The 25,035-nt window shown below is 49.4% G+C and overlaps 1 protein-coding gene across 1 annotated transcript in view; it reads right to left on the bottom strand.

The window, feature by feature from the left end:
- Positions 1 to 25,035, bottom strand: part of LOC147725872 (protein mab-21-like 3) — a 164,346-nt gene that overhangs the window by 21,142 nt on the left and 118,169 nt on the right. Inside the window, exon 4 of the mRNA XM_086962809.1 lies at positions 24,184 to 24,444. Within this exon, the coding sequence (XP_086818935.1) occupies positions 24,202 to 24,444 (243 nt within the window). The 3' untranslated portion in view covers positions 24,184 to 24,201. The remainder of the gene's footprint in view (positions 1 to 24,183; positions 24,445 to 25,035) is intronic.

The following is a 25,035-nucleotide window of genomic DNA, read 5'->3' as shown; positions in this document are numbered from 1 at the left end:
CATGGTGGACGCAGGGGATTTACTTCATGATCCTGCCGGCTCTGTTGATGTAATTTAAGACGCACATTTAGACTGTATCGCCGCCAGTCAGGTTAATGCGAAATATGTTTACAAACGCTTGACACTTACGTCCGCTCAGAGTTCGGCATTCAGAGTGTCTCTCCGCTCGCGGCTTCCATGTACATCGTCAGGCCAGGTTTGTCAGTTTTTTGTGCAACAACGCGAGAGGCTGTTGCGACGGCTTTTCTCCCCGGGGCACTTGGTCTTTGTAGTGCACATTATACGTTCGTCCCGTTCAATTGATGTATACAGGCATCTTCGACTTCACAGTTTTAGAATCTGTTGAGATGACCGTGGGCACCACTCTCAGCTTAAATTGCTCAGCTCAGACAATTCATTTAAACCAGCATTGGTTGTGTTAAATTTCAAAATAAGGAAAGCCTCCCTGCGCGATAATTGCAGATCTGGATCACCTCCAGATCCTGGGGCGATTTTAATGGCTGACAGAATAGTCCATTTGAATTCATTTGGGCCATGTTTTTGTTCCAGAAAATGAGATACAAGTGGGGCAGACATTACCTTGTTCTTTATCCTGGATCGGTGTTGAATGATCCTTTGTCGCACTTCCTGCATCGTTTTCCCAATGTATATTAGCTGGCACCGGCACTTGATGGCATATACAACGTATTTAGATTTACAGTTTGTGAACACGTTGTGTCTCATCACTAAACAATGTGCCCTCTTCAGTGGGATCACATACCGAGTAGGTTCCACACTTGTGATGTCCTTTAACTGGACCTGCCCCTAAGATTGTACTCTGGACTGTCTTTTTTACCAGTGGACGTGTTGACATTATTTGGTGCCCAATGCTGCGATTTTTCTTTAGTGTGAAGAGGGGTTTTCCCACTTGGGGGATGACACCTTCCACCAGGTGCCAGTGATTTTGAATAATTTTCTGGACAGATTGTGTGTAGGGACCGAATGTGGAAACACAGACCATCCGTTCTGTGGGCGATTTGTTTTCCTTTTGAAGTAAATGTTCCCTAGGTGTCCAGCGGGCCCACTTCATCAAGTGTTTGAAAAAAATTCCGTGGGTACCCTCTTTCTTGAAGCTTTTGGCACAGAGCTTCACCATGTAGTTCAAACTCTTCGACCCTTGAACAATTACGTCTCACCCTCAGGAATTGTCCATAGGGGAGGTTGCTTTTAAAATTTCGTGGGTGGTAGCTGCGAAAGTGCAAGGCATTGTTCTTGTCCGTTTTTTTCAGGTAGAGAGAGGACATCAGTCCCTCCGGGGTGTACTTGATTTCAACGTCCAAAAATGGAAGAGATTTATAATCATACGTGAGGCAGAATTTGATGTCGGGGCTGCGATCATTGAGCCACTGATGAAAGTTTTCCAACGACGTAGGTGATCCTTCCCAGATGCACCACACGTCGTCAATATATCGCAGCCACTGTTTTGTATGTTGATGGTGCGGGTTGTTGTTATATATGAACTTGTCTTCGTATTGCGCCATATACAGTATCGCCATTTCCGGCGCAAAAGGACACCCCATCGCGGTTCCTTTGATCTGTAAAAACAGATCATCCTCAAATTGAAAAGAATTCCGATGTGGGCGTGGTCTCCTTTCAAGAAAGACCTCCATGGCATCAAATCCATCCTGTTGGGGAATCTGTGTATATAAGGACGTTACGTCCATTGTTGCCAGTATTTGCGAGGTTGGATCAAATTGAAACCCCTCCACCAAGTTTATAAATTCCATTGTGTCCCGTAGATGTGCCGGGACCTCCGATACACATGGTTTTAAGAATACATCCACGAATTTGGACACTGGTTCGAGAATCGAATCACAACCGGAAACTATCGGTCGGCCAGGTGGTGTTGTGGTATCCTTATGGACTTTGGGTAGGAAGTATAGGTGGGGGGTTCGGGGGTGTTTTTTCACAAGATATTCAGCCACCTTTTTCCCAAGGATTCCTTTCTCCTTTGCATCGTCGACAATCAATGTGATCTCTTATAATATCTGCATTGTAGGGTCAGTAGAAATTGGTCGGTACCATTCTGGGTTTCTTACATGTTTAGCTCCCTCGGATTTATACAGGTCCTTCGACCAAAGGACCACCGCTCCCCCTTTGTCTGCAGGTCGGATCACCACTTCCCACTGGTTCCTTAGATTGTTGATGGCCTCTCTCTGTTTCTGAGTGATGTTTGCTGGGATGAAGGCACGCTTTCTCTCGGATGCATTGAGGGCTGATAGTACAGTATGTTCAAAAGTTATTATTTCTTTGGGCATATTGTAATTGGAAGGGCAGAACACAGATTTATTTCTTAGTCCTGACGCTTCAGCGGAAGCTGTCTCCACAGAGTCTTTAAAAAACCACTTCAGCCTGATCTTTCTAAAACATTCGATGACTTCCATCTTAACTTTGATGAAGTCCATCATAATGCCAGGGACAAACGACAAACCGAGTTCAAGTACTTCCATTTCGGCCTTAGTGAGCACCATATCCGATATGTTGATGATTGGAGATTTGTTCATGATTTGTAGTGTTGTTTGTGCGTTGTCATCTCCCATTGTGGTTTGAACCTCGTGCGTGGTTGTTGCTGGCCCCGGCCTAAAAAAGGCCTCTTTTGTTGCTGGTTCCTGTTTGAAGACCCTTCTCCTGGGTCAGAATCACTTGTAGTGTCAGAGGAAGAAGTATCCGAAAATGTAAGAAACTTTTTCTTAGATCTCCCTTGGTATGTGTTTAGGTACTTTGTAGTGTCTGATCGCGTATAAAACTCGTCTTTTAAATAGGGATATACTGTTTCCAGATTAAAAGTTTTCTTGTCTTTCTCGAACTTGGTGGTTTTGAAGTTAATCGTCTGGTCTTTAAACGTTGCAAGTTCTTTCTCAATTTTCTCCAGGAGAATTTTGGCTCTAGACTCTGTGCAGTAAAAATCACAGGGACATTTTTACTGACGATCCTGTGTATAGAAAGGGGTTCAGTTCCATAAGTACTAAGTGCAGCAGGGACCTGATGGTGCACACCATCGAAACCGCCCAACGTATATGTAAGAAAGAACAGGAGAAGATTGAGGAACAACTGAAGGTGATTAGGGATAACCACACAGAGTCTGAAGCCAAAATTCTCCTGGAGAAAATTGAGAAAGAACTTGCAACGTTTAAAGACCAGACGATTAACTTCAAAACCACAATGGGAGATGACAACGCGCAAACAACACTACAAATCATGAACAAATCTCCAATCATCAACATATCAGATATGGCGCTCACTAAGGCCGAAATGGAAGTACTTGAACTCGGTTTGTCGTTTGTCCCTGGCACTATGATGGACTTCACCAAAGTTAAGATGGAACCCCCCACATCCATTCAGGTTCGCCAACCGACCCCTGTCCCCACCACATCTTCAACAAAGCAGACTCCATCATCGCACCCCATCTCCGTGATGTCATCAACTGCTCCTTCAACTCTGCTACCTTCCCAGAAAGCTGGAAACACGCCGAACTCAGCGCTCTCCTGAAGAAACCCACAGCAGACCCCTCGGAACTTAAGAACTACCGCCCCATTTCCCTCCTCCCATTCCCTGCCAAAGTCATTGAGAAAGCCGTCAATAGCCAGCTCGCCGCCTTCCTTGAATCCAACAACTCTCTCGACCCCTCACAGTCCGGCTTCCAAGCCAAACACAGCACCGAAACCGCCCTCATTGCAGCGACAGACGACATCCGATCGCTACTGGACAACGGAGAAACAGTTGCCCTCATCCTACTCGACCTCTCCGCCGCCTTCGACACAGTCTGTCATGGCACCCTCATACAACGCCTCAGCAACGTCGGAATACAAGGAAAAGCCTTGGACTGGATCATCTAGTTTATCGCCGGGAGAACCCAGAGAGTCCGACTCCCCCCATTCAAATCAGAGGCCACCGAAGTCATCTGCGGAGTACCACAAGGATCATCACTCAGTCCCACCCTCTTCAACGTTTACATGAGTCCCCTCGCATCCATCGCGCGACAACACAACCTCAACATCATCTCCTACGCTGACGACACCCAGCTGATCCTTTCCCTCACCAAAGACCCCAACACTGCCTAAACCAGTCTTCATGTAGGCATGAAAGAAGTAGCCGAATGGATGAAAAACAGCCGCCTAAAACTTAACTCAGACAAAACGGAAGTCCTCTTCCTAGGGTCATCCCCCTCTGCCTGGGACGACTCATGGTGGCCATCGGCCCTGGGCACAGCACCCATACCCACAGACCACGCACGTAACCTAGGCTTCATCCTAGACTCCTCCCTCTCGATGACCAGACAAGTCAACGCCCTCTCATCCTCTTGCTTCAACGTACTTCGGATGCTCAAAAAAATCTTCCGTTGGATCCCCACCGAAACAAGAAAGACTGTCACCCACGCACTGGTCACTAGCCAACTGGACTATGGAAACACCCTCTACGCCGGAACCACAGCCAAATTACAGAAAAAACTCCAACGCATCCAAAATGCATCAGCCAGACTCATATTGGACATCCCTCGCCAAGCTCACATTACCGGCCACCTGAAAGACCTCCACTGGCTTCCCGTCAACAAGAGAATAACGTTCCGTCTCCTCACCCACGTACACAAGGCCCTCTACAAACTAGGACCCGAATGCCTCAACACACGACTGTCCTTCTACACACCCACCCGCCAACTAAGATCCTCCAATCAAGCTCTCGCCGCAGTTCCGCGCATCCACAGATCCACCATGGGAGGAAGATCCTTCTCCTACCTGGCGGCCAAGACCTGGAATTCTCTCCCCACTCACCTCCGCCTCACACAGAACCACATTTCCTTCAGAAAGGAACTTAAAACCTGGCTATTCGATAAATAATGCACCCCCTCCCACAAGCGCCTTGAGACCCTCTGGGTGAGTAGTGCGCTATACAAATTCCGGAACTTGAACTTGAACTTGAAGTCATCAAATTTTTTAGAAAGATCAGGCTGAAGTGGTTTTTCAAAGACTCTGTGGAGACAGCTTCCGCTGAAGCGTCAGGACTAAGAAATAAATCTGTGTTTTGCCCTTCAAATTACAATATGCCCAAAGAAATAATAACTTTTGAACATACTGTACTATCAGCCCTCAATGCATCCGAGAGAAAGTGTGCCTTCATCCCAACAAACATCACTCAGAAACAGAGAGAGGCCATCGACAATCTAAGGAACCAGCGGGAAGTGGTGATCCGACCTGCAGACAAAGGGGGAGCGGTGGTCCTTTGGTGGAATGATCTGTATAAATCCGAGGGAGCTAAACATGTAAGAAACCCAGAATGGTACCGACCAATTTCTACTGACCCTACAATGCAGATATTACAAGAGATCACATTGATTGTCGACGATGCAAAGGAGAAAGGAATCCTTGGGAAAAAGGAGGCTGAATATCTTGTGAAATAACACCCTCGAACCCCCCACCTATACTTCCTAGCCAAAGTCCATAAGGATACCACAACACCACCTGGCCGACCGATAGTTTCCGGTTGTGATTCGATTCTCGAACCAGTGTCCAAATTTGTGGATGTATTCTTAAAACCATGTGTATCGGAGGTCCCGGCACATCTACGGGATACAATGGAATTTAAAAACTTGGTGGAGGGGTTTCAATTTGATCCAACAACGCAAATACTGGCAACAATGGACGTAACGTCCTTATACACACAGATTCCCCACCAGGATGGATTAGATGCCATGGAGGTGTTTCTTGAAAGGAGACCACGCCCACATCGAGTGCCTACTGATCTAATTTTACGTTTGGCCGCTCTGGCATTAAAAAGGAATTTTTTTCAATTTGAGGATGATCTGTTTTTACAGATCAAAGGAACCGCGATGGGGTGTCCTTTTGCGCCGGAAATGGCGATACTGTATATGGCGCAATACGAAGACAAGTTCGTATATAACAACAACCCGTACCATCAACATATAAAACAGTGGCTGCGATATATTGATGTTGTGTGGTGCATCTGGGAAGGATCACCCACGTAGTTGGAAAACTTTCATCAGTGACTCAATGATCGCAGCCCTGACATCAAATTCAGCCTCACGTATGATTATAAATCTCTTCCATTTTTGGACATTGAAATCGAGTACACCCCGGAGGGACTGATGCCCTCTCTCTACCTGAAAAAAACAGACAAGAACAATGCCTTGCACTTTCACAGCTACCACACAAGAAATTTAAAAAACAACCTCCCCTATGGACAATTCCTGAGGGTGAGACGGAATTGTTCAAGGGTCGAAGAGTTTGAACTACATGGTGAAGCTCTGTGCCAAAAGCTTCAAGAAAGAGGGTACCCATGGAAATTGGTCAAACACTCGATGAAGAGGGCCCGCTGGACACCTAGGGAACATCTACTTCAAAAGAAAAACAAATCGCCCACAGAACGGATGGTCTGTGTTTCCACATTCGGTCCCTACACACAATCTGTCCAGAAAATTATTCGAAATCACTGGCACCTGGTGGAAGATGTCATCCCCCAAGTGGGAAAACCCCTCTTCGCACAAAAGAAAAATTGCAGCATTGTGCAACAAATAATGTCAACACGTCCACTGGTAAAAAAGACAGTCCAGAGTACAATCTTAGGGGCAGGTCCAGTTAAAGGACATCACAAGTGTGGTACCTGCTCGGTATGTGATACCACTGAAGAGGGCACATTGTTTAGTGATGGCAAAACATTTTGGAGACACAACGTGTTCACAAACTGTAAATCTAAATACGTTGTTTATGCCATCAAGTGCCCGTGCCAGCTAATATACATTGGGAAAACGATGCAGGAAGTGCGACAAAGAATCATTCAACACCGATCCAGGATAAAGAACAAGGTAATGTCTGCCCCACTTGTATCTAATTTTCTGGAACAAAAACATGGCCCAAATGAATTCAAATGGAATATTCTGTCAGCCATTAAAATTGCCCCAGGATCTGGAGGTGATCCAGATCTGCAATTATCGCGCAGGGAGGCTTTCCTTATTTTGAAATTTAACACAACCAATGCTGGTTTAAATGAATTGTCTGAGCTGAGCAATTTAAGCTGAGAGTGGTGCCCATGGTCATCTCAACAGATTCTAAAACTGTGAAGTCGAAGATGCCTGTATACATCAATCGAACGGGACGAACGTATAATCTGCACTACAAAGACCAAGTGCCCCGGGGAGAAAAGACGTTGCAACAGCCTCTCACGTTGTTGCACAAAAAACCGACAAACCTGGCCCGACGGGCTGACGACGTACGCGGAAGCAGCGAGCGGAGAGACACTCTGAATTCCGAACTCTGAGCGGACGTAACTGTCAAGCGTTTGTAAACATATTTCGCATTAACCTGACTGGCGGCGATACAGTCTAAATGTGCGTCTTAAATTACATCAACAGAGCTGGCAGGATCATGAAGTAAATCCCCTGCGTCCATCGTGATTGAATCGCGCCTCCTCCGTCCTTGAGGTATGTGCAAACGATGCCTCAGACTAGCTGCGTACAAGTTAGATAGCGAATACAGGCAATTCAATCTACTCTCCATTCTCGTTCACAGCATACAGTACCAGGCATCACTTCTACAAGTTTGAATCATCAAAGAAAATTTCTACCACAAGGTAGGAAAGTCCACCACGCACAGTGGTATATTTTTGACCGAGCCTCTCACAAGAGAACAGTGTAGCAAAACCAGGCATTGTTGACACATTCTTTGTATATCTGCAGAAATACAGAACTACAGCGCCCCTGAGAGAGAGAATACTTTTGCTCCTCCAAGGCTACATTTCAGGTATTCCTAGCTGAGATAGAGGACATTCCTATGTAAAATGTAGAAGAGATCAGTTGTTCTTACACGATTATTTTATTTTATTTACACTTCACAGTACAGGACAGTTTCCAGTCCAGGTCCTGAGGAGAACCCCTCAATAACACGTGGGTTCGAAACGCGTTGACTCGATGCTGGAACAAGATTCAGGAAGGGCATATCAGGACTTTAATTGTAGATGAATTCTACCTGAACTTTGACCCTAGTAGTCAGCAGGTTCCAGCATAATCAAGCAAGCAGGCCAGCAAAAACACTGAATGGCCCCTTGCTTGTCTGTAGGTTGTACATCAGGACTGGTGCCTTAAACATTTAATGAAGATAGGCATTTTTTGTCTGTGTTTTTGTATATATTGTGCAAATGTAAATATGTCTCGTTCACAGTGATTGTCAAATTTGTGTTTTGAATATTGTATTTTTATGTGAATTTTGCTACTGAAATGGTATCATTCTTCAGACATATATGAATGATGTTCTTGAAAACGAAAGACTGAGTAAAAAATACTAAATGAAAAGTGTGTCCGCTTAGATCAATTGGATAAGTGGTACTAAATTTTGTCGTTACAACCAATCTACCTGGCCAATGTTTTTGCTGCTAAAATTGATTCCTTGGCATATCGAATGGATAGAATGACAGAACGTATGGACAAACAGGTGGAGCGGTTTGATAAGACGGAGCGCAGGGTCACAGAAGTCGAGGAAGCCCAGACTGAGATTGATACCTAGCACAAGCAGATGTGAAAAATGCTGCAAATCCTTCAAGACAAAGCGGAGGATTTAGAAACGTGATCTTGGAGGAGTAATAATCGCATTACAGGCCTTCCGGAGTCCACAAGTATAGGAAACATGGAATTGTTCGTGGAAAAGCTATTGGTGACTATGCTGGGAGCTGAAACTTTCTCCTCGATGTTCGTGATGAAGCCGGCTCACCGCTCGTTGGGCCCGAAGCTGCCCCCCTGGAGCAGCCTCGAGGCCTATCATTGCAAAAATGCGGAATTACAGAGACAGAGTTACAGCTCTGAAAGTTGCTCGGGAGAAGCAATTGTTCCAATAGGAGGGAACTGCTATTGCGCTCTATTCAGACTTTATGATTCGCGTGCATGAGGCGCGCAGGCAATTCGCACCGCTAAAGAGACAACTGCAGGAGTAAATTTTGGAATATGCCATGCTGTACCCGGCGTGACTTTGGGTGAACAGGCAGGGTAGATCCTGGATTTTTACAGACCCCAAGGTGTTACAAAAAGCCTTGAAAGAATGGTCAAAGGAAAAAACGTGTAACAACGATCTGACTGACCCAGAGGGAGCAGCCGGAGGCAGCCTGGATGATCATGACTGATTGCCTGCATGCTTAATCTGCCTGACAAGATTTTGCCTTGTGGGAGGGGGGTGAGGGAGACACACTGGTAAATATTAGCAACCCTGCCGCCACTATGGGTGAGGGGAGGTGACGAGATTAGTGTTTTATAACGGGTATCACTGCATTACATGATCAAACCTAGCGGTTAGCTAGGGTCCCACATCTGGAAATGGCAAAATAATGTTAGGATTACAACGCAGATATGGAGTTGTTGCGTAGTTAGTTATTTGCACTAGATGTGCTTGATGGCTGACGGCCCTAAACATACAGTCTGTCAAGCACTGGTTAAAAGAGGGTACAGACAACATCTGCCCACATGTGTGAAACACAACCTGAAGTTGAGACAAACTTGTCTGCTGTTTGCAATTGTTGATGAGAGTTTTGTATGAAGCAAGGGGCTTTTAAGACGGGATTTTGCCATTGCAGAGTTGGGTATGCTTGGCGTGGGAGGGGTGAAAAGGGACACAGAGACTTATTTTCACTTGTGATTATTCTGTTAAGTCGATTGATCTGATCATACATAGACTGTTTTGCATTACCATGACACGGGGAGACACCAGTGAATAAGCATACGCAACAATGATGAGGTCTGCCAATACACATGACACAGACGCACACTAGTAGGATCAGGGTTATAACGTGGAATGTACGAGGCCTTAATAATTATAGAATGCTGAGGAAGATATTAGCCTATCTCGCTAGGCAGGATATAGATATAGCTTTGTTACAGGAGTCGCACTTGCCACTTAACAGCCAAATGCTATGCAGAAGGGGGCTAGAGGGTAATACACATGTAGAGTGATTCACGTCTCGTGGGGTGAATACTTGGGTTAATCCAAAGAAAGAGCTAAAATTGGAACCTCTCGACACAGACTCAGAGGGGAGATTTGCCATCTCGAGAGGTAGGGGGGAAGGACTCGACTTGATCCTAGTCAACATTTATGGCCCAAACTTTGACAACCCTCGATTTTATGCAGATCTGCTGGACAAGATGCGTAGCTATGGTAGTGACACGCACCTCTGGGGTGGAGATTTTAATTGTGATTTAGACCCTCAGCTTGACAGATTGGGAGGCCCGAAGCAGTGCACCACAGCTGCGGCACGGACTATGGTTTATATGGCAACTCATCAAAACTTATGCGATGTATGGAGAACGTGTTCCCCTGGGAAGGGAGGATTCACACACTATTCTGCATATCATGATTTGCATACCAGGATTAATTATTGGTTGGTTTCTAGGTCACTGTACGGTCAGGTGCGAGGCTGTGTGGTGCTCCCGTGCACCTACTCAGACCACTCACCGGTACTGTTAGTACTGGATAGTCCACACACACACATCCCTCCCTTCACCTGCCATTTCCCGCCATACTCACTGCTTGATACAGCATTTAGATTGGAGCTTATGGAAGCTATAGACACTTTCTTTGAGTGCAATGTGGGGTCCATTGACACATTCTCTGTTGTATGGGATACTTTTAAAGTTTATTTCCGTTAGATTGCAATGTTCTCCGTGTGCTCCAAAAGCGACTTTCGGATTTAGAGAACAGCCTAAAGGTTCTGGAGCAAAGGCTTCTTTTCGACTCAGAAGATAGCGTTTCAGAGGAATTTCAAGCATTACCGAAAGACTACAATGATACGGCCGACTCAGAAATTAAACATCTGGGTAAATATGCAACCGCCTGCACGTATGGTGAGGGGGAGTGCCCCGGCTTGGTCCTGGACTCGTTGCTTAAGCAACGTATAGAGAAGTTGGGAATAGCGGTAATTTACCGTGAAGACGGGGAGCCTTTAACAGACCCACCGGCGATTGCGGATAGATTCAAGCTGTATTACTCGACTTTATATAGCTCACGCAATGATGGCAATGATGCCGACATCCAAGAATATCTGGCACACATCAAGCTGTCAAAATGCCCACCGGGAATATCTCATTTGCCCCTAAGATACAGAAGAACTAGTTGAAGCACTGGCGGGAATGACATCCGGTAGTGAGCCAGGTGCTGATGGTCTAACGGTCTCATTTTACAAAGAATTTAAAGACATACTTATCCGGCACATAAAAACGTTATTTGAGGAGACGAGTGAAAGCAGGCTACTGCCTCCCTCGATGAGGGAAGCAATATTTGTCGCAATGTTAAAGCTAGATAAGCAAAGGGCGGAATGCTCATTGTGTCGTCCATTGTCGCTATTGAACGTCGACACAAAGATATATGCTAAGATCTTAGCAAATCGCCCAGCTCCATTGATACCGCTGTTAGTGGCACCGGAACAAGCCGGGTTTTTCCCTAGCAGAAATCAGATTTAAAACTTGACAATGGTTTTTGGTGCGATGCAACACACAAGACAAGATGTTTAGGTGGTTGCTGTGTTCCTTGATATGGAACAAGCGTTTGATTCCGTAGAAAGGATGTTCATGAAGCTAGTCCTGACAAGACTGGGGCAGGAAAACATAATTCTTCATATGATAGGCGTTCTATATAACTCTGTAATGGGCTGGTCCCATGCGTGTAAGAGGTACAAGTAGATGCTGTAGACGTGGCCAGGTAGAAGTAGATGTAGTTTATTAAGTTCTTAGATATAGATACAATGAGCCCCACCAGGAGTAGCCTCAGGACATCCTCAACTGACAACATTCACCACAGGCACCCAAGCATTCCACTCACACTACCATTCTAACGGAAACACTCACACTGGCTGAGCAGCTAGATGCAGAGGAGTAAAGGAACATATATAAAACCTGAGGATACTACATTATCCTCTTCCTCTTGAAATGAAAAACAAAAGAGAAAATAACAATGAAGAGTAAAACTATGCTGTTGGACAGGCCACATGAAGGGCTCGCTCCCTCCCTGCATGACAGAGCCCGGACATCAGCTCTACGGGACTCCTACTCCCGGACATCTCTGTATCACGGGCCCGGGCCACCGTCAGCACCATTGCCCAGCCAGGCCGCCATCTTGGACACTGCACCACGAGGCCGCAAGGCCTCAGCTCGACCCCAACCCTGGGCCTGGCCAGGCCCCGACATCCCGGCACCACCATCCACCCAGGAGGTGAACGGACCACTTGGCAGGTCAATGGGAGAAAGGAGTGTCGATGGCTCTCCCCCGCCAGGTGCCGATCGCCCCCAGCCTCCCCGGGCGCTGGCTCCACCCCCCTGCTGGGTGTCTGGACTCCCTCATCCCGGACCTCCCGACCTCCAAGTGCGAGGGTCCGGACATCAAAGACCGCCAGACCTATAACTGGGGCAGCTCCAGAGCAGGAAGGCAGTTGTATCCTGGAGTCGAGAGACACGGAGAAGAACTCATCCTTGACGGACTGCTGGCGCTGCCGCAGCCCTGCCTTGTGAACTGTCGTCCTGCCGCTGGCGCTGCCGCGGCCCTCTGCAACCTTCATCCTCGTCGGGACCTGCTGGCGCTGCCGCGACCCGTTGTAACTACCATCCTCGTCGGGACCTGCTGGCGCTGCCGCGGCCCGGTGTAACTACCATCTTCGTCGGGACCTGCTGGCGCTGCCGCGGACCGTTGCCACCTTCGACCACCCCGGGACCTGTTGGCGCTGCCGCGGCCCGTCCTTCAAGAACGCCGAGCTCGAGGATTGTGAGCTACCCATCATCTCATCACAACTACCAGATTGGTAATAAGACTGTCCCGCTGCCCCCTTTCCCATCCAAGAGACTAGAATCGAGGGGACCCCTGAGTCCAGACCTCCTTGTACCCTTCTACCGTACCTCAAGATTGCTTATAAAGAACGTTGAATCTTATCTTTGTGTGGTGTCTATCTGTGGGGGGGAAGTTACTTGTCTTTACGATCGCTGGCGACGGCTCTCCCCGGAGACCTCTCCCCTTGTCCTCGGCCGACCCTCCAGGTCCCGTCTAACATTGGTGGCCAGCGGCGCGATCTGAACCAACGCGTAATCGTACAGAAAGCAACTCACCCCACGACTAAACCACAATGCCGGCCCAAGAGAGCGGGTCTACAGAGAAATTCCAAATAGACAAGCTGGAGGAGTACAACCATCGAGAATTAAAACAATTTTGTATGGAACTGGGCATTGCTACCACCGGTCTGAGCACAAAAGATGACTTTAAACACGCCCTAGAATCATGGGCAGAGGCAAACACCGCTGGTCCCCGGGACCAACGCATCGAAGCACCGGAAACCAACCCCGCTCCTTCCGAGGAAAGGAGAACGGGTCTCTCACGGGAAGAGATCCAAGAGCGAGAGAAAAACAGACTGCATGAACTAGAGTTGGCACGGCTCAAAATGGATGGAGAACTAAAACTAGCGGAACAAAAATTGAACCTAGAACACTTACGGCTCCGAGAAGAGCGGGAGGAAAAACAAAGACAAAGAGAGCTTGAAGAAAAAAGACTGGCATATGAACACGAGCGCAAACTAGCAGAAATAGAACTACGTAAGCAAGGCAAGGACCTGGGGGTGCCCGAGCAACCACGCACCCCAGGAACTTCAGAACCAAAGGTCCACATTCCCAAAGATGTCGTCCGAGAGTTCTACAGAAACGACCACATACAGCAGTGGTTCAAGGCCTATGAGATCGCCATGTCCTCTCACCGGATCGATCGAAGTGACTGGGGAGCCGGTCTATGGGGGAGGTTCGTCAATGAAGGCCGTGATGCCCTGTTACAGCTCCCGGATCACCAAATGACGTCCTATGATCACATGAAGGCCGCCCTCCTCACTCGATATGGGCTGACACCCGAAATGTACCGCCAGAGGTTCCGCGACTGCACCCGAATCCCGGGTACAACTTGGGTGGAATATGTGAACTATTTCAGCCGAGCCCTTGAGGGATGGATCAAGGGGAGCAACGTAACGACCTACGAGCAGCTTTTTAACCTTGTTGTGTGGGAGCACCTCTCCAACAACTGCTTTGTCGAGCTCAGGCAGCACCTCCTCAACAGTAAATTGACTGATCCACGGCAGCTCGCCGCCGAGGCTGACCGATGGGAAAGCACCCGAGTGGGCCGGGGTGGCCCGAACGAGCAGAACCGGAACAACCAAGGCCATCACCGTCCCCGAGAAGGAGGAGGAGGAGGCCAGGGCCGGGGGAAAGACACCGTCCCGGCCGCTCCCGCTACCAGCACCCCGCCCCCGGCCAGCAGGGGCAACCCCCCGATGCGCCCGGGGTTCAGAGCCAATGTCACGTGTTCAGGTGCCAGCGAGTCGGTCACTACGCCAATGACCCGAACTGCCCACAGAACCAGACTCCGAGGCCCCGCCAGGTAGCTGCCGCCGCCCTAGGAGAAGAGCAAGTCTCCGAAGAGCAGGAAGAATACGAACAAGAGCAACAAGAGTGGGAACCGGCCGCCATGGTCCTGGCGTGCCTGGGGGGGAGAGACATGGTCCCGCGGGCTCCCCTACCCGCCAACACCAGAAAGTACACTCAGTGGGTGAGCATAAATGGGCGCAAGGCCGAAGCCCTACGTGACACGGGGGCCAGTGTGACGGCCGTCCGCTGTCACCTGGTGACCCCCGAGCAAATAATACCGAACGTTCTCTGCCCCGTCCGTTCAGCCGACAATTCGGAGAGCATGTGTCGGATGGCCTGCGTCCCCTTCGAGTGGGGAGGAGTATCCGGCATGCTGAAGGTGACGGTCCGCGATGATGCCCCCGTGGACTGTCTCCTGGGGAACGATCTCGAGAGTTCCCCGTGGGCCGCCGTGGAAAGAAGAGAGCACCTGGGGATGTTGGGCCTCCCGGACTGGGCGTGCGTAACCACCCGGTCCATGGCGGCCCGCGCCATCCCCCGACCAGAAGAACCCGAATGGCCAGCACCTCCTCCCCCGATCTCTCCAGTGGGGGACGCCGACACCACCGACCTCCCGGAACAAACCCAAGAAGAACCCGCTCAGCCCCAGGATCTCCCAGACCTGGCTCAGTGGCGTCAAGAAGGGGGACCCACCCAGGAACAATTCCGTCAAGAGCAAAAGACATGTCCCTCCCTCGAGGGACTACGACAACAAGCCCTCGCCCAGAGCGCGGGAGATACCGCCGGGGCCCACTGGATCTATTGGGACAATGATCTATTGTACAGCGAACAAAGAATCGCCGAGTTGGGGGCCAGTCGAGTGTTAGTGGTGCCCCTCCGTTTTAGAGACTTCCTGCTGAACTTGGCCCACGACGTCCCCCTGGCCGGACACTTGGGTCAGGACAAAACCTACAACCGCCTGGTGACCCACTTTTACTGGCCCAAAATGAGAAATGACGTACTCAACCACTGCCGGTCTTGTCCCACTTGTCAGGCCAGCGGGAAGAGCGGCCGCAAACTCAAGGCGCCCCTGCAGCCCTTTCCGGTGGTTACCACCCCGTTCGAGAAGGTGGGAATAGACATTGTGGGGCCCCTGGACCCCCGAACAGCACAAGGGCATCGTTTCATCCTGGTACTGGTGGACCATGCCACCCGCTATCCCGAGGCCATCCCCCTTCGAACTGTAACAGCACCGGTGGTCGGCCGAGCCTTAATGGGGATCTTCTCCCGGGTGGGCTTCCCCCGGGAAGTCGTCAGCGACAGAGGCACGAACTTCATTTCAAAATACATGAAATCCCTCTGGCAGCAGTGCGGGGTCACTTACCGATTCACAACCCCCTATCACCCACAAGGAAACGGACTGGTTGAGCGGTTCAACCGTACACTCAAGGGAATGATTATGGGGTTGGAAGAGCCCCTCCGCCACCAGTGGGATGTGCTCCTCCCGTGCCTCCTCTTCGCCTACCGAGAAGTCCCTCAGAAGTCCCTCGGCTTCAGCCCCTTCGAACTCTTGTACGGGCACCCTGTTCGAGGGCCCCTCAGCCTAGTCAAGGAAGGTTGGGAGATGCCCCCCCTGAAAACCCCTCCAGACGTCTACAAGTACCTCCTGACCCTCCGCAATCAGACCAGGCGGTTCCGAGAAATCACCAAAGCCAATCTTCAAGCCAGTCAGGAGGACATGAAGAAATGGTACGATCAGAACGCCTCCTCCATAGAGTTCGTACCTGGCCAGCAAGTATGGGTGATGTCCCCCACCGAACCCTGTGCCCTGCAAGATAAGTGGACGGGGCCCTTCAAGGTGATCGAGCGCAAGAGCCCCGTCACCTATCTCATCAACATGGAATCTTCCCGGAACCCCCTCCGGGTCCTCCACGCCAACAGACTCAAACCCCACTTTGTGCGCTCGGAGCTCAGCCTACTGATGGCTACAGACAGTGGAGCGGAAGAAGACTCCGAGCCCCTCCCTGACTTACTGAGGACCCGTGAAAAAGATGGTTTGGTAGACGGGGTCCGACTGTCAGATGCCCTGACCTCAGAGCAGCGCCAAGACTGTCGGGCTCTCCTGCTGCAGTTCGCAGCCCTATTTTCCCTCACCCCAGGGGTCACCCCCTGGTGCTTGCACGACGTGGACACTGGGGACAGTCCTCCCATCAGACATCGGGCGTACCGCGTGCCAGATCGGGTACGTGCCTGCATCCAAGAAGAAGTCTCCAAGATGCTCACCCTCGGGGTCATCGAACCCTCGGACAGCCCCTGGGCCAGCCCAGTCGTACTGGTCCCCAAAGCTGCTGTCCCCGGCACCACCCCTGAGCTCCGATTCTGCGTTGACTATAGGGGCCTGAACGCTGTCACCCGGACCGACGCTCACCCCATTCCCCGAGCCGATGAACTGATCGACCGCATGGGGGCTGCCCGCTACCTCAGCATCTTCGACCTGACAGCGGGCTACTGGCAGATCGGCCTCACCCCCAGGGCGCAAGAACGGTCCGCTTTCTCCACCCCGGATGGCCACTACCATTTCAAAGTGATGCCATTCGGCATGAAAAACGCTCCAGCAACCTTTCAACGCCTGGTGAACCAGGTATTGGCGGGCCTCGAAGAGTTCAGCGCCGCCTACCTGGACGATATCGCGGTTTACAGCCGCCACTGGTCAGACCACCTCCGCCACCTCCGAGAGGTCCTGCAGGCCCTCCAACAGGCCGGCCTCACAATCAAGGCCAGCAAATGCCAGATTGGCCAGGGGTCCGTGACCTACCTCGGACACCAAGTGGGGAGCGGTCTGGTGGCCCCCCTCCAACTCAAGATCGCTGCTATCCAGTCCTGGCAACCACCTGTAACGCAAACCGAGGTCCGGGCCTTCTTGGGGCTCACCGGATACTACCGGCGGTTTGTGAAGGACTATGGCAGCATTGTGGGGCCCCTCACGGCACTTACATCTAAGAACCAGCCAAAAAGAGTCGACTGGACTCCCGATTGTCAAGCGGCCTTCGAGAAGCTGAAGGTCGCCATGTGCACCGCCCCGGTACTCCAGGCTCCCGACTACGGCCGGGAGTTCATCGTCCAGACTGATGCCTCCGACCATGGCATTGGGGCCGTCCTCTCCCAACTGAACAGCGAGGGAGTCGACCAACCAGTGGCCTTCATCAGCCGACGTCTGTTGGCCCGAGAACAGCGCTGGAGCACCATCGAGAGGGAGGCCTTCGCAGTGGTATGGGCCCTCAAGAAGCTCCGGCCCTACCTCTTCGGCACCCACTTTCGGGTGCAAACAGATCATCGCCCCCTGCAATGGCTAATGCAGATGCGGGGGGAGAATCCCAAGCTCTTGCGATGGTCCATATCCCTGCAAGGGATGGACTTCACTGGGGAACACCGCCCTGGCCAGGATCACGCCAACGCAGATGGCCTGTCACGATTTTTCCGCCTCGACGAGGAGAGTCCCCAAGAAGATGGGTGACTCTCCCCGCCTTCAGCTGGGGGGGACGCATGTTGGACAGGCCACATGAAGGGCTCGCTCCCTCCCCGCATGACAGAGCCCGGACATCAGCTCGCCAGGTGCTACCCACAGAAGCAACCCACACTCCGTCCCCTACGGGACTCCTACTCCCGGACATCTCTGTATCACGGGCCCGGGCCACCGTCAGCACCATTGCCCAGCCCGGCCGCCATCTTGGACACTGCACCACGAGGCCGCAAGGCCTCAGCTCGACCCCAACCCTGGGCCTGGCCAGGCCCCGACATCCCGGCACCACCATCCACCCAGGAGGTGAACGGACCACTTGGCAGGTCAATGGGAGAAAGGAGTGTCGATGGCTCTCCCCCGCCAGGTGCCGATCGCCCCCAGCCTCCCCGGGCGCTGGCTCCACCCCCCTGCTGGGTGTCTGGACTCCCTCATCCCGGACCTCCCGACCTCCAAGTGCGAGGGTCCGGACATCAAAGACCGCCAGACCTATAACTGGGGCAGCTCCAGAGCAGGAAGGCAGTTGTATCCTGGAGTCGAGAGACACCGAGAAGAACTCATCCTTGACGGACTGCTGGCTGCCGCGGCCCTCTGCAACCTTCATCCTCGTCGGGACCTGCTGGCGCTGCCGCGACCCGTTGTAACTACCATCCTCGTCGGGACCTGCTGGCGCTGCCGCGGCCCGTTGTAACTACCATCTTCGTCGGGACCTGCTGGCGCTGCCGCGGACCGTTGCCACCTTCGACCACCCCGGGACCTGTTGGCGCTGCCGCGGCCCGTCCTTCAAGAACGCCGAGCTCGAGGATTGTGAGCTACCCATCATCTCATCACAACTACCAGATTGGTAATAAGACTGTCCCGCTACCCCCTTTCCCATCCAAGAGACTAGAATCGAGGGGACCCCTGAGTCCAGACCTCCTTGTACCCTTCTACCGTACCTCAAGATTGCTTATAAAGAACGTTGAATCTTATCTTTGTGTGGTGTCTATCTGTGGGGGGGGAAGTTACTTGTCTGTACGATCGCTGGAGACGCTCTCCCCGGAGACCTCTCCCCTTGTCCTCGGCCGACCCTCCAGGTCCCGTCTAACATATACACAGTAAAAATATGCAATCATAGCAAGAAATCTGTAAACCCAGGGATGAGGGTGACATCACATCGCGAGAGGGAAAACAGACAACCAAGAAAAGAAAGAAGGAAGAAAGCAATAGAGATAGAAAAACACTAACACTATCCTCCTCCTTTAAGAATGAACAAAAAAATAAGTAAGTAGTGAATGAAGAGCTCACATACTACAAGTGAAGAAGACAAACATGACAGAAGTGAGGGGAAAGCATAACCCCAGACTGGAATACAATGGGTGAAGCGACACCCGAGGAAGTACTTCTCATGTGAGAAGACTGTGGTGAAAACCCAATACGCCACCCCTCATGTGAGGGACACTGTGGGACTAAAACCCAAGTGAAAAATTGTTTGGGACAGACACCCAAATGTACAAATAACGTTGCATGGGACTAGAACCCAGGGACTTGTGCAGCATGAAGAACAGAATGCAGCACAGTGTGGCATCAAAGGATGACTTCCCACACACATGAAAACATAGATTGAAATGAAGGGACTGACACCCAACACCAACATAACAAAAGTGGGACTGAGACCCCGTTTGAACAGAGAAATGGGGCAGATACCCATCCCAAATGTATATAGCTGTGAACGTGGGGTGATGGGACTAAAAACCCACTCCCATCCGTATACAGGGATAAAGTATCTACAACATGGGGTCATGGGACTAACAACTCACTCCCATATCTAGGCAGGGATAAAAAAAAAATCTGAAAAGGAAAATGGGACTAAAACCCACTCCTATCCCTAGGACAGGGATGACAGTATCAGAAACAAGGGGACAAGGAGCTAAAACCCACTCCCATGACAACAAAACATATATGGGAATGATTTTTACCGAATCGCTATTAAGGACTCACAAAATGCCATGTAGGTAGGAATCGCAATATTTTTTGCGATTACTTAATATACCCGAATTGCAAATTGCGATTAGCAATCAAGGAATACGTTCCCATTCAGGGAGGATATAGACAGATGGATTTGTCTGCCATTGTGGCTCACAGGTAGAATCTCGATCATGAAAATGGTAATACTGCCTCTGTTCTTGTTTTTGTTCGCGAATATCCCTATAGTCTTTCCTATCTCCTTCTTTCGTACGCTCACAACATTACTAGTCAGATTGGCTTGGGCTGGGAAGCACTCTCGGGTCCGATGGGAAGTTCTCACGCAACCTTACCACATGGACGTAATAAGTGCCCCTGGCCTCGATCTATATTACAGGGCGTCTCAAAGCACCCATGCACACTATTGGTGCATTTCTCCCCTGGTATTCCTCACATTCAGGCCGCAGAACTGGTATCTTAGATTCTATCAATACGCCTGGCATCATCTTCTGAAGTTGCAGGAGCTATCCTCTACTCTGCGATGGCTCCGTTGGACTGATGCCTTTGGCTTCCTCCGTGCAGGGATAGAGGGGTAACTCGGGCATTTAGTTCTATCAATATTTGGACAATAGGTGATATGTTACTAGAGGGAATAGTAAAACAGTGGGGTGAAGTGGAGGCAACCGCCCAGAATGATACTTTGCTTACTAGATTCCTTTTTCACAGGACGAGTAAAGCGTTGATGGAAATTGTAGGCAGCGACCTAGCTGAGCCGCTTCAGGTGGCCCCTCTTACACTCACGAAAAAGATTGACTCCCCGGTTCAAATGGTTTCCAAAATCTATAAGTTGGCTCAGGGGTATCGAGATAACCACTATACTAAGGCCCGATTGGCTTGGCTTGGCAGGCCGACCTGGGCAAAGACATTGATGACAAAACATGGAGATATTGCTGCGAGAGCACGAAACGCTTTTCCCTAAACAGACAGCACAGGTTGGTTCAGTTCAAATTTTTAAATAGAGTTTATTACACCCCGCTAGGCTGTACAGGTGTGGGTTACGAGAATGGGAATTCTGTGGTGAATGCTTGACTGACTTTTTCCACCCAGCCTGGTTATGCCCAGGGATTGCCAACTTCTGGGTCCTGATTTTTAAAACTTTGGGAGATATTATTGACAGAACACTGTCACCGGACCCGATGTTGGCCCTGTTGGGGTACTCTACGCATCTACCAAAAGCTGTTAAATGGTTGGTCGATATGGGGCTGCTGATGGCTAGGTGCAGAGTGGCTATTTGCCGGGCTCGGGCCCGATTCCTACTATCACAGGCGGGTCAAGAGACATGATGTACTGCAGTACACAAACTGAAAATTACAGCGAACTTCAGGGCATATTATCAAGAAAGGGCCTTACATTATCGCCGCTTTTATCGGCAGGAAACTGCCTTTAAAGCGGCGATAATGGGCTTGATAATATGCTCTATGAATTCCAATCGAAGCCCATGTTAGATGTGAAGACTTGTAAGATGGGCTTTGATTGGAATTAATAGAGCATATTACCAAGCCCATTATCGCCGCTTTATTGGCAGTTTCCTGCCGATAAAAGCGGCGATAAAGTAAAGCCCTATCTTGATAATATGCCCCTTCTTTCTCCGCGCAACCGGCCAAAAAACGTCTGGGAACTGTAGCACATTTATATGGCTACCAAAGACAATGGGACTGGGAACGTAGGCTCCCCATTACATGAGTAAGTGGTGTATTGAGATGATGAATTGACGGGAATGGTAGACACTGTTTGCAGCAAGTACAAGGTCCTAACATCTAACACCGGATCTGTTTTGGAGCTGCAGACTGAAGTTGTAAGGTGCAAGAGGGTGATGCAAATTTTATGGTACGGTGATGCCCTGCTTTTCAGGTGTTAAGGGTGCGTTTCTGAAGAGCGCAGTTAAGAGATATAGCATATACCGGAACTAAGATTTATGACAGATGATTATATTGTATACTATGCTTCTTATCCATAATCAGAATGTCCTTGTTCTTTATAAAATGTTAATTTAAAAAAAAACTTCCTGGTTTTCTACCTTGGATTTTCCATCAAAGAAAGCAGGGATGGGAAGAGACAATTAATGCCCCATTAGTCCCCGGATCTGGGATTGACCAGCGGGATGGGGGGAACCGGCAACTTCCCGGATGGATTGCCCAAGAGATTACAGGGATCCATTAGGTGTCCGTCCTTGATCCGCGAGAAGGCGGAGGATCCATTGGCTTTGACTTATATCCCTGGCTCGAAGGGAGCTAGAGACCCAATGATGTCATGACGGGATTCCTTGGATCGTGGCGTGTTCTGCCATTAGAGGCCTCTGAATCTAGCCAGAGCAGACCTCCAGTAGGTAGAATTGAACCTTTCTGCTGAGTGATTAATTGGCAGCCATTTTGGATGAGGACCGAGTTTCTTCTGTTTCATTATACCTTTTTATGTCACTCGTCTTTTGTATACTGCCCTAGCACTATGTAACAGCTTTATTGTAAAGTGTTTAGATGCACTTTGGGAGTATTTCTTGCTATATAAATCTGCAATAAAAACACATACATCGCATTAAGGAGGAAGGTGGACCTGGCAAGAGTTGTTTAGGTTAAAGCTGTTCAGTTTGTGACTGATACATGTCATTGAGACCTCTAATAATGTCAGTCCCTTTGATTCAGGCAAGATGTAGTAGTGCTGCTCTTGGGCACAGAGTCTATGATTCCACAGTACCAACATCACAGTGGCCATGCAGGTGGGGAGTGTGGTTCCAGTCCAGTAGGCATTTAATATAGATTTCCGTCAAGGAAAGTAGAGTTCATGGATGAGTGGGCTGCAACCTCTGATAAACTAGAGGAAGTAGTCAGTTATGTTGCTGCATGCCTGCAATAATACACAGTTTTGACGTGTGCCGACTAACCATGTATTTTATGGGCGTGTACCTGATAACCATGCATTTCATGGGCGTGTACCAGATAACCATGCCTTTCATTAGTGTATACCTGTTAACCATGCATTTCAGAGGCGTGTACCTGCTAACCATGCATTTCATGGGTGTGTACCTGCTAACCGTGCATTTCAAGAGTGTGTACCTGCTAACCATGCATTTCATGGGTGTGTACCTGCTAATCATGCATTTCAGAGGTGTGTACCTGCTAACCATGCATTTCATGTATGTGTACCTGCTAACCATGCATTTAATGGGGTGTGTACCTGCTAACCAGACATTTCATGGGTGTGTTCCTGCTAATCATGCATTTCAGAGGTGTGTACCTGCTAACCATGCATTTAATGGGGTGTGTACCTGCTAACCATGCATTTCATGGGTGTGTACCTGCTAACCATGCATTTCATGTATGTGTACCTGCTAAGCATGCATTTAATGGGGTGTGTACCTGCTAACCATGCATTTCATGTATGTGTACCTGCTGAGCATGCATTTAATGGGGTGTGTACCTGTAAACCATGCATTTCAGAGGTGTGTACCTGCTAACCGTGCATTTTATGGGTGTGTACTTGCTAACCATGGATTTCATGGGGGTGTACCCGCTAACCATGCATTTCATGGGCGTGTACCTGCTAACCTTGCATTTCATGGGTGTGTACCTGCTAACCATGCATTTCATCAGTGTTTACCTGCTAACCATGCATTTCAGAAGTGTGTACCTGCCAACCATGCATTTCAGAGGCGTGTGCCTGCTAACCATGCATTTCATGGGTGTGTACCTGCTAACCATACATTTCAGAGGCTTGTACCTGCTAACCATGCATTTCATGAGTGTGTGCGTGCTAACCATGCATTTCATGGGGAGTGTACCTGCTAACCATACATTTCAGAGGCTTGTACCTGCTAACCATGCATTTCATGAGTGTGTACGTGCTAACCATGCATTTCATGGGGTGTGTACCAGCTAACCATGCATTTCATGGGATGTGTACCTGCTAACCATGCATTTCATGGGGTGTGTACCTGCTAACCATGCATTTCATGTGCATGTACCTGTAACTATGCATTTCATGGATGTATACCTGCTAACCATGCTTTTCATGGGCGGGCATTTGCTAACCATGCATTTCAGAGGCGTGTTCCTGCTAACCATGCATTTTATGTGCATGTACCTGTAACTATGCATTTTATAGGTGTGTGCCTGCTAACCCTGATTGTACTGTATATGTGTATACTTTTTAACCATACATCTCATGGGTGTGTACTTGCCAACAATGCATTTAATGGGTGTATACATGCTAACTATGCTTTTCATGGGCGAGCACTTGCTTACCATGCATTTCCATAAAACAATATGGTGTGTACCTTTAATTCCTGCAGTTTTTAATCCTTGCTTTGTAGATACTTCTCAGGAGAACTTCTGAACTTTACCACATTCTCACAGATCTCCTCCAGGACCGATACGTCCGCTTTAAACAGGTTGACATCTGAGCCCAGGAAGTAGTGGGGCAGCACTCTGGCAGTAAGGAAAATTATAAGCAAATCCACCAGCCTCTTGAAGCTCGTGGTCAGGTCCTTCCAGTCAGAGAATGAAGGGTGAACTTCACACGCCCAGAACAACACCGTCTGAAACAATAAACACAATGACACCAAGTTAGTCCCACAGCAACAATTAACACCTTGTTTGATTTCATGGTTGCTCCACAGCAGCCCTCTCTAACAGTTTTCCAGCAGGCCCACTATTAGTGATGGCCCACACATGCAGATATCACACTGATCTTTGGTAAGATGTCGCCTCGCTCCAGACTCACACAATGAGAGCTCCAACCAGGACCACACTCTGCGGGTCCTTGAGGAGTGATCTAAGAACATAAGATACAGGAAGGCGCATGTGAAGGTGAAACAGCCTTTACAACGAGGTAAATACATCGCATGCATTTGCTTCGCTTTTTTTAGCATGCATTTTTTTACCACAATTAAACATTTACATCGCATACCAAAACCACGAAATGAAGGTAATCTGGGAGGAGTGGGGGGTCTCCCCCCACAAACACTTTGGGCCATATTATCAAGAATGGGCAATAAAATGATTGCCGATTTAGCGCCGCTACAGCCGCGATAAGGGGCTTGATAATATGCCCTTGTGAATTCCAATAGAAGCCCAGGTTCTGGTGTGCAGGACATCAAACCTGGTCTTCTATTGGAATTCTATAGGGC

This window comes from Lissotriton vulgaris, chromosome 3_1, assembly GCF_964263255.1.
Source record: "Lissotriton vulgaris chromosome 3_1, aLisVul1.2, whole genome shotgun sequence".
Classification (NCBI taxonomy): Eukaryota; Metazoa; Chordata; class Amphibia; order Caudata; family Salamandridae; genus Lissotriton; species Lissotriton vulgaris.
This window is presented reverse-complemented; position numbering and strand designations above follow the sequence as displayed.